Here is a 16,142-nt window from a genome sequence, read left to right as displayed (position 1 = left end):
AAATGTCGTACCAATGTGAAAATGATTGATGAATATAACAAGAATAAAGTATTCCACTGCAGGAATGTTGCAGCAGAATTCTGAAAGGCTAGAAGTTTAAAATTATGTTCTTTTGGCATCTGTCCCCATGTCAGTATGATGTGCTGAATTGTAGCTGTATTTTAGTACATGGTTAATGTTTGCATATAGTCTTGCATAGTGATGCTTGTGGTTTTACTGTACATCAAAATATTAACCTTGAGGAGAATTTTTCAGTTTGACTAATTGAAACAGTAATTCTGTGTTATAATCAACTATACCAGAGTGTAGTATCAATATGGTTTTGCATTATTAAATCTTCAACCACTAGTTCTTCCTTCCTGCATGAAGTATTTGGCCTTTGATAATTCAGTTAAAAAGCCCCAGCAACTTAATTGGTTGCGACATTTGATTTGTTTAGTCCACTAGTTGCACTAAAAACATAATATAAAATCCCTAGCGTTAAAAACAATTCATTAAGACAAAGACTATCCTTACCAGTAGGCAAATTAACAAAATTCCATTGCTGTGTTACTAATTATCTGCATGTCCAACAAAGATTGTCTGCTGATCACTGGCCATTAAGTATATAGTATGTCTTTATGCAGAAATTATTAATGGAATGGGTTGTGTTATTTCAGAAGAACAGACAAATCTGATTCAGGTTGTCTGACAGGTATTTCTCATCACCTTGTGGGTGATTTAAACTGATTCATTCAACCGGTTTTGTTTTTTCATTCTACAGTCAAATTGCAGTTAGTACTTAAAATGCATTCTTAATCTTTTTCAGGAAGTTAAGTATCATTCTGACAGCTTAAGTAATCCAATGGCAGATTCTTGTAACAATCTTACGGTGAAAATTAGCTGAAAATTGATGAGTTCTATTTGACATGGAAATTTTTTTCCTATTCTTTACAGTTTCTATGAACAGTTCTAGAGATTTGAAGGCAGGAGTACTCTTTCTAGTATATTTTATCCTACTGTTTGAGGCTGTGCATGCAAACTTAATGCTTTTAACTACTTCTGGTTTTTCTAAGTAATGTATAATGTAGCATAATATGGACACTGGGAGGAGAAAATAAAAGAAAACCCCAACTCTTTTTACTCTGTATAAAATAGCAGGGTTTTCTCCTGAGCTTTGAACATGGTATAAAAACCTTCTTACTCAGCTTTACTAATTGTAATTTGCACAAGACAAATTAAATCAGGCATGGTTAAAATCAGCATGTAATTGGATGTTGTCACAGTGAGGAAAAAAACACGAGATAACATGTCGCTGTGAAGGTCATGTTATTAAGTGGACTGAGTGATGGATGGGCTGTGGCAGCGCAACCTTTGCACACACACACACAACCATGCACAACGTTAGCTGAGACCTGCACTGGTCACAGTGCCAATGAGTTGGCAGAACCCAGCCTGGGGTACGTGGGATGCTTGCTCTGGCCAGTCTCAGTTCTGGGCTCCGGGCAGTGGTTTGCCAGCAATGCGGGCTGGTTCCACCTTGATGCCTGACTTTCCTGGCATGTCAGACATCCACGTGGCAGTGTTTCCCTACAGTGTCTGTTACTGGGGGGTTTATAGGAAAGTGTCACAGGATACCAGTCAAGTCAGTCCCTAAAATTATGTTTTTCCAGCATTTCAGGTGTTCCTTGTCATTCACTGATGTGCAGTCTGTACCAAGGCTCATTAAATTCACACCTTGTTTGCACTGCTGTGTGTACACAAAGCCTTGTGCCTTTGGCCATGGCTCGTTGCACTTGGCTCTTGATCAAGGCAAGGACGTGATGCTCCTGTGAGCTGTTAAGTATTCAAAAGCTATAATAGCATAATGTATGATCTCCTATTTGTAACACATATTTACTGTTACAAGTATTTTCATATTGTGCCTTCCATAAACCATCAAATATACCATGATTTGGTAAAATAACTTACCTTTCAACAAGAGTCCATTGAATACAGGATCTGCATTTAAATAGATTTTGTATTTTTTAAATACATGCTATCTTAATATATTTCTTCACAAACATTGTGGGTTTAATTTTTTCAGTTTTATTTTCACTGTATAGGTTTCAAAGTTTTAACCGGACCACTTCTATCAAATGTATTTCACAAAATATATCATCAGTCAAATTAAAGGAAGCAAATACTGGTTTTGCTATATGGTATGCTCTAATGCAGAATTCAGAGTTCAGAATAACGTTCATAGTAATTTTTCTAAATAGGAAACTCCTGCCCTGTAAACTATGCTATTCACGTGGTCAGAAGAAAGGAAAGAAAGGGGAAGAGGAGATAATAGCAGAGCAAGTGTCCATTCCATTTACTAATTGTGACTTAATTGACCTAATGTATTTGGATGTCATTGATTATTACATATTGAAAAGAATGATGTATTCAATAATGGGAATCACCTCAAGTTACAGGGGTGAGAGGCTTCAGTTTATGGGTCCTGACTGTGAAGGTATGAAGCAGGGTCTAAATTTCTGCGAGATGTGAAGCCTCAGGTTCTGTAAAGGTCCTTACAGAAATAAGATATTAAGATACCTAGAGAATATTAATGTTTGAAACTCAAGTACTTCCAGAGGTTTAGGTTCTTCCAAGTTCAGATTTCAATGAACTTTTTCACGATCTCAGTTTTTAACTCAATTAATACCTCAATTCTGTCCACTGTCAGCACTGCAATCTTTGGATCAAAACCCCACAGAACTGATGTCAAGGGCTTGAAAATGCATTTTTTTTTTTTTTTTTATAGTGTATATTTTTCTGGAATCTGTATCTGTACATTACTTGTCTGATAAATTATCTGTTTATATGAGGGTTTATGTTTTAGTCCCCCTGTATAGCTTACAGATGATTAATATATTACTCGTTTATCACCCTGATGCATCTGTGAATGGACAAGTGACCATCTCATGAAAACTGTCAATAAATTTGAAGGTTTCCAAATTGATAATTTCAGTGAAGGAATAACCTGTAAATGGATGCTGAATGAGTTGATCTTTCTCACCTTTTAAAAGAAACTGTATTCCATGACAAAGAGTATGCAGTACCTTTAATTCCCCTTTATGTTATGTCCCGTAATCTTCACCTTCATCTTTTCATTCCAATTATTAGTCTCAGTAGAATCTTGAGAAAAATGCTTTACACAGATCTGATGAAAAAGGCTTATCATAAATTACGGTGCACATCTGGAATATTTAATTAGTGTATATAATTTAATATTCTGAGAAAGTAGTTTTTGATCAGATTATGTTTTGGGGAAAAATGTCTAACCCAAGTGATGCATTTCCCCATATTATGGGTAATATGGGGAAATATATCTAGACTGGGATGTTATTGAACTGTTTGATATTTGTAATTTTTAAATTAAAAATACTTCGATTTTTAAAAGATCTTGTTTCTAAGTCCTATTTCAAGATCCTGTTGGAAATGCACTTTATAATCCATTTCTTAAAGCCCATGTTCAAAGTAATTGCAACTAATTTACTATATTGCCTGACTTTGTGTTCACTTTAAAGCCAGAAGGTAAATCAGTATTTCTAATCATGGATATTGAAGGGAAAAAATAAAGTTATTACCTGGTAATCCCCTTATTTTACCTGTGCCATTTCACTTTACGTAAAATTACAAAGCTATAACAAAAGAGGTTGTTAATACTTGACATTCTTTCCTTTTTTCCCCTATTTGCAGACTTTCATTCCCTAAAGTTACTCTTTTTAGAAATAGCTGTCATTTTTCATTTGTGGTAGGCCGTATTTAGCTTTCTTTTCTGAAGAGTCTGATTGTGCCTTAAACTGCATGTCAGGCTGTATAAGGGATTAAACTAAAACTACCTGGTTTATTTGTCATAGGATTTATTAGGTTGGGTTTAAACCTTAATTAACCTAAAGGTATTAGAGTGGACTTTTTTTAATGCACATCTTTATCCAAGAAGATACAAGAAAATGTTTTTTAAAATTAATGCAGATAGATTTTACAACAGTTAATGAAATTTTTTTTTAGCATTTATAGGCATTGACACTAATTTCATCCAGTATGTTTATGAAATATGAAATTATTCGGTATTATTAGTATTTTTATTGCTGCATGCTGAGCAACAGAACTCCCAGTTCTTTCATTAGTGTTCTATGTGTTTTAAAAAATGTGTGGGATTGATATGATTTTAAAATGTTCTCCAAATTTGTATCTGTATTTCTAAGAACTTATTTTTAAACTTAACAGTCAAAATCAGACATATATTTGTAATATGGCTTGTTTTTTTCTCATTTTTTGATTTCTTACTCTACCTCATTACCTGCAGAACAAAATAATCCTCTTAGGTATCACTACTAGAAGGTCAACTGCAATATAAAGGAGCTTTTATATGTTGCCTCTTGGATGCCTTAACACATTTTGTATAATATACTTAGAGGTCATGGGAAGTATGCTATTTTAAACCGAAATTCAAATAATCATATTTTTCAGTAATATATATTTGCAGTATAATCTACTATACCACTTTTAGGTTTGCCGCCAGTGGTTCATTGAAAAAAATGTTTCAAGTATGGAGACCTTTAAAAAGTCTTCTGTTTTCCTTTCTGAGGGAGTTCATTGTCTTCTTTATTTACAATTGTTTTGGAACTGCTACTTTTAGAAAAAAATGGTATTTGTGATGTCTGTCTGAACATATTACATTAGTTTCTTCATATATGAAAAGCTGCAGAAAACTGGTTTCTCCCTCTCACCCTATTTTTTAATATAATTTATTTATTTTCAGGTAGTTCATTATAGTGTCTCACATAGTTCTAGAATTAATTTCAGGCCTTCAATCTCCCCTGTGTGCCTAACACCATTCTGGGCCACATCACAGGATCTAGGTTACACAGAGTCTCTAGGAATCCTTATGTACATACCTGAGGGCATAAATAATCTTAATCACAGCTTCAGTGAAAACAGCATTTCTGAATAGATAGTGCTGAATGTTTGTTAAGATCCTAAGATCTCCAGGTTTTGTTTTTTTTTTTTTTTCTTTCCTGAATGAAATACAAACATCTCTTGTGGAAAAGCAGATACTTCAAAATTCACACATACAAAGTTTCCACTGAAAAAGAGGTTTGACCAGTTAATGGGGTGCATATTTCATGGAAATTCTTGGAATTGTAGCATAGGAGATACAGAGCAAGTTTTCCTACAGAAGCCATTACGTGGCAGTGATGACAAAGAGTTTTCATCTTTGTCACTGGGTAAAGGAGAATGTACAGCTTTTACCAACAAAATTACAAACATACATTATTACTAGTTACTTTACATAATTATCTGTAGAGTCAGGTATGTCTTGTTGCAATGCAATCCCTTTGTGTTGTTCTTAAAAGAATTTGGTAGAAAAAAAGTATTATTTCCTGTGATGACAAGCCAGTTTCAGCTCCATTCACATAATCATGAACTGAGATTAGGCATTTAACTAGTTGAATCAATAGACTGTGTCTATAAACTTGCTCCATAGAGAATCAAAATACAAGTGTTAGTGTTGGTGTGAATCCAAATTTCCTCTGCAGATATTCTAAAAGACTGCATTTTCCCATGCTTTTCTTCAGTTTGATGAATCTGTGTTTTTCTTTAAATCTCCAGCTACAAACCTCACAGAGACCAGAAACTTTGGATTTTGTGTGGTAAAATTTAGGAAGCCATTAATACTACCCAATATGTAGTGTTTCTCATTGGAATTGTTTTATACCCAAAGTGGGAAACAAAGTACAAATGAAATAAAAAGCAATATAGAGACAATGGAACAATCTAACTTCAGCAGGAAATAATATTAATGAAAGTACGGAACAACAATAAAAGATTATTAGGATAGAATAAAAGAAAATAGTAAGAGTCACAAATAAAATGTTTATGACCTGGACTGTCCTTGTCAGGTACTGAAACTGTTGCTTTAAAAGGGAAATTAATGACAGTGAAAATTACCCTTCAAATTTCCAACTGTAAATTTTGTAAACTTGTATACTGATGCTATGCTAAAGTTTCTAATTTGTGCATATGGTCTCCTAAAGGCATTCTTCCATAAATTCATCTTCAGAACTGTCTTACTAAATCCCTTCATTCATGAACAGAAGTAACAGTATTTGCCCCTCTTTCTCATAGCATTACTGGATGAAGAACAAAAGTAAATTTCTAGGATATTTACATTGTATCTTAGGCTTGCTGAATAAGTGTGCAGTATTACCTGGTGGCAGAAGTGTGTAACAATGGGAAGATTCAAATTCTGTGTCAAGAAGTTAATAAATAACTAAACTACTGACTCGAGAACCAGCAACAAAGCAATTTATTCTTGTCATCTAGAAGTGGTTAAATTATGAAAAATTGTCCTCTAAAGATCTAACTGATCCGTAAATCTAATTTGTGAACTGTACAGCATTCAGTGTGTTGTAGGGATGTCTATCTCATATTTTCTATATTAAGAGTAGTGAGCTATGACCAATGTCAGTGTTAGTTTATGCATTAAATAGGTAATATTTCCAGGCAGGGTAATGAACTACAAGATATAAATAGCCTAAGAAAATACCTAATTCATTGGGGTTGGGTGGGGTGGGCAGCTATTTTAATTAACTTGTAAATGTATCGTGTTTCTGAAACATAATTCTTTAATAGGTAATTTAAAAAATACTGTTTAGTCCAGCAGAAGTAGACAGCAAAGCTATGCCAGCTTTGACCAATTTAAACAAATAAATATGAACATAAAAGACAGGGGAAAACATAGTTGTGACAACAAAGAATAATTTTCTTTAACTAGTTGAACAAAGGTGTATACTTAGAGGACAGTGTTAAAATCCTACACATTAAATGATTCTATGACAACATATACTGTTATGGTAAACCTGAGAAATGGGGAGGAGGTGGAGAAATAGACTGATATCTAAATAAGAGTCAATACAAAAGAAGGCCTAATAGAATTGTGCCATCATGGAAACGTGGTGGGATGACTTGCACAACTGGAGTGCTGCAATGGATGGCTATAAACTCTTCAGAAGGGATAGGCAAGGAAGGACAGGTGGTGGGGTAGCCCTGAATGTTGGGGAGTGTTTTGATTCTCTACAGCTTAATAATGGTGATGATAGGGCTGAGAGTTTATGGGTAAGAACCAAGGGAAAGTCAACAAGGCAGATATCCTGGTAGGAGTCTGTTATAGACCGCCCAACCAGGATGAAGAGGCAGCTGAAATACTATGTACACAGCTGGGAGAAGTCTCACAATCGGTAGTCCTTGTTCTTGTGGGGGACTTCAACTTACTGTGTTCAGTTTTGGGCCTCTCACTGCAAGAAAGACATTGAGGTGCTGGAGCATGTCTAGAGAAGGGCAATGAAACTGGTGAAGGGTCTAGAGCGCAAGTCTTATGAGGAGCGGCAGAGGGATCTGGGATTGTTTAGCCTGGAGAAAAGCATGCTTGGGGGATAACTTGCTTTCTGCAACTACTTGAAAGGAGGCTGCAGTGAGGTGGCGGTCAGCCTCTTCTCCCAAGTAACAAGCGACAGCACAACAGGAAACAGCCTCAAGTTGTGCCAGGGGAGGTTTAGATCCGATACTAGGAAAAAATTCTTCACTGAAAGGGCTGTTAAGTGTTGGAACAGGCTGCCCCAGGAAGTGGTTGAGTCACCATCCCTGGAGGTATTTAAGAGACATGTAGATATGGCACTTAGGGACATGGTTCAGTGGTGGACTTGGCAGTGCTGGGTTAACAATTGGACTGAATGATTTTAAAGGTCTTTTCTGACCTAAACGATTCGATGATTCTATGATTCTGTGTTAATAGCATTTACCTCAAAGTGGCACTTAGCTCATCTGTAATATATTTCATGTTAGGATCTCAAAAAGGTTAAAAAGGATAGAATGAATGATGTCATTATTTATGGAGTAAGGAAAACGATGATTTATAAAGATGAACTGCATTACCTTGTAGCACATGTCATGGTACTTTTTTAGTGCAAGTAGTAATTGTTGTTGGCTTACCCACTTGAAAAAAGATTACTGAAATCAACCCTTTCTGTTGGAATCTATAACAGAAAAACATTTTTTCTGGTCCACTTTTTATTTAGAAACATAAATCCAAAGTTATTACTGTAAACAGAACTGAAACTATAAATTAAGGCTATTTTTGGAGGTTAACTGCCAATTGCCTCTTTTAAACAAGGTTCTGGACATGGAGAAATGTAACTTTTTCTCTTTCTTTATTCAAAATCTGTAATGGGACTTAAAAATACTATGTACATATTTGGCTTTCATATAGAAAAGCACACAAAAATTGCTTACTTTCATTCAAAATTGTATAGGGCACGTTACATCAATTCTATTTAGTGGAAAGCTGCTACAGTGAGCCTTAATCTTTAAGGCTTTAATTGGTTCATAAATATGTCACGAGAGAGCAAAACCATATTCCATAGATTTCCTGTGTTTTCAAACAGCCGTAGACATTGCACTGTGTGGAGCTTCTGACTGATTTTTTCATGGAAACTAGTAATCTTCTCCTTCATTGCTTTGCTTGAATTACATCATACAGTGGTTCCACGGAGCTGCCAGGATCCGCTCTATGCAACAGTCAGACTCTCCAGTGATGTATTTTCCCAGACTTTATTTTCACTGTGGGAGATGAACATAACAATAAATGTGTGTGCAAGAAATACTTAACCCACTTAGCAGTGCCCATGTGTTGTATCTATTGCCTGCTAGACGTCATGGTGCATAAATCACATAACAGCGGAGTGAAGAAGTCAAATGTCTGTAAAAGAAACAGTTTACGAAAGTCTTTTATGAGCTTTGGATTTTGCCCAGCGTTGTCTATATTTTTCTAGCTGGCTTTTTCAGTGACTTACATTGCTTATCAGGGAAGAAGCATTAAATGAATGAAGTTAAACACAAGCATGTGAAATATTACACGCAACAAGAAAGCAACAAAGGTCTGATTCCATCATATTTCAAGGAGAATGTATAAATAAACGTGGCTTTATTTTAAAATGGATATTAATAAAAATTGCTAGCAAACTTTATTTTCTACTTTCAAACTAACAATTACTTTTGTTTCTCTTACAGAATAATGATATAATCTATTACAACGCAAAAGATGATCAGAATGATGTAAGTAAAAGTAATATGTTTCTTTTTGTTTCATTACCTGTAAACTCAGAAAATTAAGGGATTGAAAATATTAATGAAACTCTAAGACTATCATTTAAATATTTTGTGGAAGCAATAAACCAAGAAACTTAGAAATGTCTTCAAAAGTTTCAAGAGTTAGATAATATTTTATGTTCTAATTCTCAGTCTGCCTTCCCTCATACAGTCTGAGTTACTGATCAGGCAGGGAATATACTGGGAGAAAAAAGATCCAGACAGCATCATCATTCCCTTTTTGAAATATAATAAAATCATAATTACAGGACTGGAGAATCAAAATGATAAATGTAAATAGTTTTCTTTGAAGGAACCATCTTTTGGCCCTGTTTTCCACGCTCACATGATCTTGTTCTGTATTCTTTGTAAGAAATTTTTTACATGTTTTTTACATGAAAGGAAAGTAAATGTAAAATATTGCTGAGTAACTATTCTCATGCCCTTTCTGATAACCCCTATGAATGTAATAAGCTTTGGGGAAATTGAAAATCCATTCCCAATATTTAGACAAAATGTATGATATTTCAGTTCCTGTTTCTACTAAAACTCGTCTTGAAGTTTCCTGGCTAGCTTTAACTATTAGAAATCTTAATGTCTTCTAGGGAGAAGACGAGTTATCCTCACCTTCACTTGAGATAATACAACTGCTTGTCTTCATTACAGCTTTAATTTATAAAACCATAGAAAAAAAATTTGTAAATACATTAATCAGAATTGCCAGCATGCTTCATTTGCACTTTTTAATCAAGTAATCTTTAGAGATTGATGGCATTACTATTGTAATTGATGCTTCTGCTGTAAGGCAATTAAAGAAGGTACATAGATCATGTCAAGCAGAACTATTTGATATGCTTATATAGAGTTATGGGTATTGGAGTTGTGATGCAACAAATTCTACTGTGCTGAGTTTTAAAATGTGCATGTTTTCAGTAAAATTCATTAAAAGTAACCTAAATTTGAAATACATTGGTCTTTTCTTATTAAATTCGCTAGGACTGCAGGTGCTAATCACTTCTGGAAACAGATTTAGAAAGCTTAACTGTTGGATTTTTAATGTAAATGTACCATATAGCGATGGTAGATTATGGTGTGAAGTAGAAGACCCTGCTGTATCTCTTATGATTAAATAATAATCTTGGGAAAGGTCTTGGAAGTGACTGCTTATAAAACATAATTCCAAGTCTGTTAGGCAAGGCAGGAAAGGAAATACCATTCCAGAGTTTACTCTCATTTTCTGACTTTCCTCAGACACGCCCCCACAAAAAACAAGCCCCCCCCCCCCCCCCCTTTATACCACCAGGTGTCCTATTTGTATTTCTGTTTCAGTTTTATTAGTTTTTATGTCTTTTTGAACTCTTGGAATGAAGTTTATAATAACCTCTATTGTCAAGTTAAGAATAGATCCTTGTGGGTCAAGGCCAATCTGTTAAAAGTCAAGTTACACTGTAACATGGCATCAGCAAAACAGAGTGCAATAACAAAACCCAACACCAGCTTAGATTATTTTGAAATGTTTTGAATCACAATGACAAATCTTAAGCCCTACAAATTTCAGCTTAGTGGGGCTAAAATGTTTTGCAGATCTGTGCTGTCTAGACTGTGTGAAATATAAAAATATAGCATAGAGACTGTGGTTCTGTTTGACTTGGCAGTATGTTTTTAGGGCTATATTTGTTGAAGTAGGTATTTATATTTCCCTCATAACAGTCCTCAAAACAAAAGGGTAAAGAGGGAGAAGGAAAAAAAAAAAAAGGAGGTTTTGTGATTTATTTTTTTTGCTTTTAATCTCTTTATTAAATTCTAAGTTTAGAAAACAATACAAAGGGAAAAGATACCTAGAAAGTACAGTATTTATAAACTCTGGTTGTTTGAGAGCGTGTGCTTTCTGTTAATCATTTAAGATTTCTTGGCTAGCTGATCAGAACAAATGTTTTCACTTAAGGAGATACCATTAACAAGTTTCCCCTGAGTTCCAATTACACCATGAAAAGAGAGGTCAGTCTCAGATATCTCAGCCACTGATAAATTGGTTTAGCATATTTGCTAAGGGCTGGATTTGTTCAGCCTACGGATACATACTCAATTTCTGCCTCCTCACATGCAAAGAAGAGCAATGAAGCTGGTGAAAGGTCTAGAGAGAAAGTCCAGTGAGGAGCGGCTGAGGGATCTGGGGTTGTTTAGCCTGGAGAAAAGGAGGGTCGGGGAGACCTTATCAGTCTCTACAACTACCTGAAAGGAGGTTGCAGCAAGGTGGGTGTCCATCTCTTCTCCCAAGTAACAGACTACAGAACAAGAGGAAGCAGCCTCAAGTTGTGCCAGGGGAGGTTTAGATTGGACATTAGGAAAAATTTCTTCCCCAAAAGGGCTGTAAAGCATTGGAACAGGCTGCCCAGGATACTTATTGAGTCACCGTTCCTGGAGGTATTTCAAAGACATGGAGATGTGACATGTGGGGACATGGTTCGATGGTAGACTTGGCTGTCCTAGGTTAATGGTTTGACTTGATGATCTTACAGATCTTTTCCAACTTGAATGATTCTATAATTCTTACTATTTAGAAAAGGTGAATGTTTCATAATGATGCTAAACATTATCCTCCTTCAGCTGCAATATCAGTATTAATTATTAATAAAAATAAATTGTATTTATAATATAGAGAAAGCCCAATTATTTTAGAGATGTAATTTATACATGCAGATTTATATCTCTTTAAAAGGCCCTGTATTTCAGGAATCACTAACATTCACCTCCTAAAAAAAGCTCTTCTGTGTCTTGAGTTTTTTAGTGTTAAAATTATTATGCAAATATTTCTTTAAAAATTTGAAATGTAAGAATTCTCTTCCTTCATCAGGAAAGTTGAGGATGATTAGATAAAGCAGATTAGGAATCCAAGAAAAGAAAAATTATTCAAATTGTAGCACTTTGTTGGGAATAAAAAGCTCTGGGTATGCTTATGGATTATTTGCATCTCATTAAGGTGGTAATAATCAGTTAAATACTCTTTGATAAAGCACATTAAGTGTGGAAATAGCTGTATTAGTGTCTGTTCACTGTGATCAGTAATCTAACCTGAAAGAAAAAGCAGTAAGCATAAAATGGTCAGTGATCTGAATTTTTCTGAGAAAATCTACATCCAGGTCTCAAGTATGTATGCAAACACCACAGACACTTCTCCCCAGTCCTGCCTGAAAAAATACTTGAGAGTAGCTGGGTGGCATCTTTTTAAAGAGAGATCCTAATAGAATCATCCTTAAAGCACTGCCTAGTAAAACTGCTTTTGCCATCCATTCTTTGTTGTCTCTAACATTCATATTTTTTTTTCTTTGCTGTGAGCCTTCATTTAATCCCAGGACATGATATTATATTTGTTTTTCAGTGTAAGTAGGAATAATTAGTAGCAGTAATGTATTTTTTAAAAATTAGATATCTAAGTGAGTCACTGTGCATATCTCTAGAGAGTTGTTCGGTTTAATCTGAGATAGGCGTCTAAGGTCAGCAGAATCACTTCTAGGAGTGTGTTTCTCTCTGGTGACCAGGTTCCTATAACAGACCTTTTTAGATCTTAACCTTTAGATGTTGAAGAATTAGAAGTAATTAATCTCACAGGTCCTGCCTGCCAGATCTTATTTGTCTCCACTCATCCTTTTAAAATTATAGCTTTATCGGAAGAACAATCTTCTAACTTAAATTCTGTGTATTTTTTCTGGTGTATGTTAATATGCTGCAGTATAGTTTTATTTCCTTCGTTATGTGCTGTGTTCAGGAGTTCCTTCCCTCTCATTTTTCATCTGTCATCTTTATGGGCCTTTTTGAATCTAATGACTGTGTTTGCTTGGACTTTTTTTTTTTAAAAAAGGCACGTGAATATCAATTGTTCTTTGGCCTTTGGATTTCTCAGCCTTTCGGATAAAACAATCAATTTGTAACCCCTTAGTCCATCAATCAGTAATATATCTTTTTGTACTCTTTATCCTACAACAGCAATTAGATTCTACTTGCTTATTGCCCCCCCAGCACTGTATGTAATGTGTGAACACTTCATGATAATTAATGAGTTTTATCCTCACAACAAGGTAGGAGGCATTATATTCCCATTTTTCATCTCTCGTAGGAAGATAATGGCCAAACTTGTAATTTAATACCTGTCTCTCAGGTTTTCATTCACTGTCCTTTCTCCTAGAACCCTTTCAGTTTGATATATTGGAGTCTGTGTCACGCACTTTAATTTGCAGGTGTCAAGAATTTGTATAGTATTTGGACAAATGCTGCGGTGCTTTTATTGGACAACTGAGTGGTACCACATTCAGATGCCCTTTCCCATAAATTTTAATATGCCTTTGCCCGTTTTCTTTTCTTGTCCTTTGTACCCCACCCTGTTTATAGTAATTTTTACTTTACAGTTCAGTTCTTTCCTCTTTTTTTGTACTGATCTCCATTTTATTTCTATTGATTCCACATCTCTTTTATAGATTATTTCTAAATCTATTTTTAGTGTTTCCATGTGTTCAGGTAATCCATCTCTCCACTATGCAATGAATTGCTCAATGGCTTAGTTTTCATTCTTCCTTAATGTTTCTCTCATCTTCTCTTTGCATCTTGCTCCTTTTCTACTTTTTTAAAGTGTAGTTTCCTGTCGAAGTTTTATAAACTCCTTCCTGCACAAGGTACAACAGCCTAAAGAAAGGAAGACTGATTTTTTTCAGTGCTTGAATGGAAAGGACTTAAGTATTACAAATGAACAAATAAATGTTTCTTTAAAATGAAACAAGCCACACCCCACTGGAAGTTTGCAGCTTTTACTCATTAGGCTTTAATTGGGACCAGCCAGTTGCATCTGGTGGTAAAAGTAGTGTCCCCGGTTAACACAAGTGATTTATTAGAGATTCCCTTTGTGCAGTCCCATGTTGGATTGCAGTCACGACTAACAGAGCAGTACTTCTTGTGCAGTTATTGATCATGTATTAAGTGATAATAGAATTTTTTATTGGATTTTACTTAATTAACATTAAAGCTGTGGAAGTTATGGGTCTTTTTGCAGAGTAAGTACCTGCACAAAATGTGAATACACTCTGTGACTAATTAGGGTTAGTGTGTGTGTGTGGGGAAAAAGGGAAGCAATCTGGAGCATGCCTATGGCTGGTTTAAATACGACAACATTTTTTATTATTTTATAAAAATTGCAGGGAGAAATCTTTTAAGACTGATAAACTGGTTTTGCCACATAGTAGTATTCCTAATTCAGTGTTGCCTTGCTATTTTGGAATAATATGTGAAACATTAGTGCTTTCTGAGTTTAAAACTGCAGTATAAATGCAGCTATTGAGGAGGTTTTTTTGTAAATAGTAATGATGAAAAAAATATATATCTACATCAAGCTGAAAAATCTTGTAAAACTAAGAAAGGATGATTAGGTGTAAATTTAAACATAATTTAAAAAAAATCCTGGTGGGTTTTATATATACAACAGTAGTGGGCATATCAGGTGGAATGCATAGATGGAGAACATAGGAATTGATTGTAATAATCTTTTGCCTGCTAAGCTATAACCTGTTCCCTTTCCATCTGCTGAATCCATCTCCCATTTTAAAATGGAGAGCTGAAAAAAATTTTCATACAGGACACATCCTGCCACTTGCTTCATTCAGAAAGTACACATCCTATGCTTTTTAGAAGACAAAAATAATTCCCACTCCCCAAACTTTTTCTTATTATTTTTCAATATGAATATATGGCCAAATTAAATGCTGGGCAGAAGCACCAGAGAACAGAATTGTTATCCAGGAGTCACACTTACAGTTCTGCTATTTATGGTATCAGGTGTTGCAAAATTGGCTTAAACTGGCTGTGATTTGCAGCTATGATTAATTTAGTGAAAGAAAACCTGATAGTGAATTAGCCCAGGTTTACTTGAAACCAAGTCTGAAGCTACTCTAGATTTGATCAAAGACACGCTGAATTTTTTTCTCCTGCTGCCAGAAGAATTCAGGAATTTTCTGGCTTTTTCCTCATTACATACATAGAAAAATGGCAGAATGATAAGATTTATTCAGCAAACAAGTGTAGTATTGAAGGTATTTTATAGCTGGCCAGCAGAAAAGAAGAGTTTTATTTATAAGACAGTGTCCGAGCTGCTGCCTGTTGGGTCAGGTAGAGCCCTTAAGGGGGGAGATTGCACCTGAACATTGTTAGTTGGGAGGAAGGTTTGGAGCTGGGGCAGGGCAGATGGGGTCCTCCAGGGATCAAGTCTCAAAGGTATAAAGAGACTTTTCTAGAGACTGGAATGGTGATGCCGGGTTCTGCAAGTCCAACACTTGCCAGTTGCTGGGCTGAAAAGTGAGACTGATTGTAAAGACCAGCCCTGAGAAAGCTGGGGCAGGGATTGCTTTACCTATTATGTGTCATCCAGCAGATACAAATTTCCTCTGGTTTTGGAAGGTCTTTTAAATGTTATTCTGATAATACACACCTTTAGAAATCTCCCTTGTATCTGCGTGTGTAAAAAGAGTTCTATCTCAGTGCTTCGATTGGCTCTGGATGCCAGAATACAAATAACAAAATCAATGTCCCACAATCTGGTTTTAGCTACAGGTGGATTTCAAAGCATCCTGAGCTGAAGCTACTAATTTTTTGGCATTTCATAGACAGTGAAGGATAGGCATTTCCAGTGAGAAATTAGTCTCAAATAATTTAGGATGAGCTTAAGTGCTAGGCTGGAGAAGACGTAGTCTACTTTTGCAGTAGGGCAGCCTAGCAATAGTTTCCAGCTAACTTCTTTATCTAAAGTAGTGTGGTGCTCTTACTCCCTCTGCTTTCATTGTACGACAACCAATATGGTTTGACATTGCATCCATTTCACATAGTTACCTGTGATGTTACAATCACAGTTATGATGTGCAGTGTTTCGTTTTATCTTCTCTTTGTTCTTTACTTCGAAGATGAAAAAAAAAAAAATTGTTAAAATGAGTCATAAAGAATTTGCCCCA

General features: G+C 35.3%; 1 protein-coding gene across 11 annotated transcripts in view; it reads left to right on the top strand.

Moving 5' to 3' along the window:
• CACNA2D1 (calcium voltage-gated channel auxiliary subunit alpha2delta 1) overlaps positions 1 to 16,142 on the top strand; it is a 436,670-nt gene that overhangs the window by 224,930 nt on the left and 195,598 nt on the right. For all 11 annotated transcript variants that reach the window (XR_008822121.1, XR_008822120.1, XM_056340748.1 and 8 more), the window contains exon 5: positions 9,079 to 9,123. Coding sequence is in view for 9 of the 11 variants with exons in the window: in XM_056340748.1 (XP_056196723.1) it covers positions 9,079 to 9,123 (45 nt within the window). In the remaining 2 variants the exon portion in view is untranslated. The remainder of the gene's footprint in view (positions 1 to 9,078; positions 9,124 to 16,142) is intronic.

Source organism: Falco biarmicus, chromosome 5, assembly GCF_023638135.1.
Source record: "Falco biarmicus isolate bFalBia1 chromosome 5, bFalBia1.pri, whole genome shotgun sequence".
In the NCBI taxonomy this organism is placed as follows: Eukaryota; Metazoa; Chordata; class Aves; order Falconiformes; family Falconidae; genus Falco; species Falco biarmicus.
The sequence above is the reverse complement of the archived record's forward strand: the minus strand, read 5'-3'. Positions and strand labels throughout refer to the sequence as shown.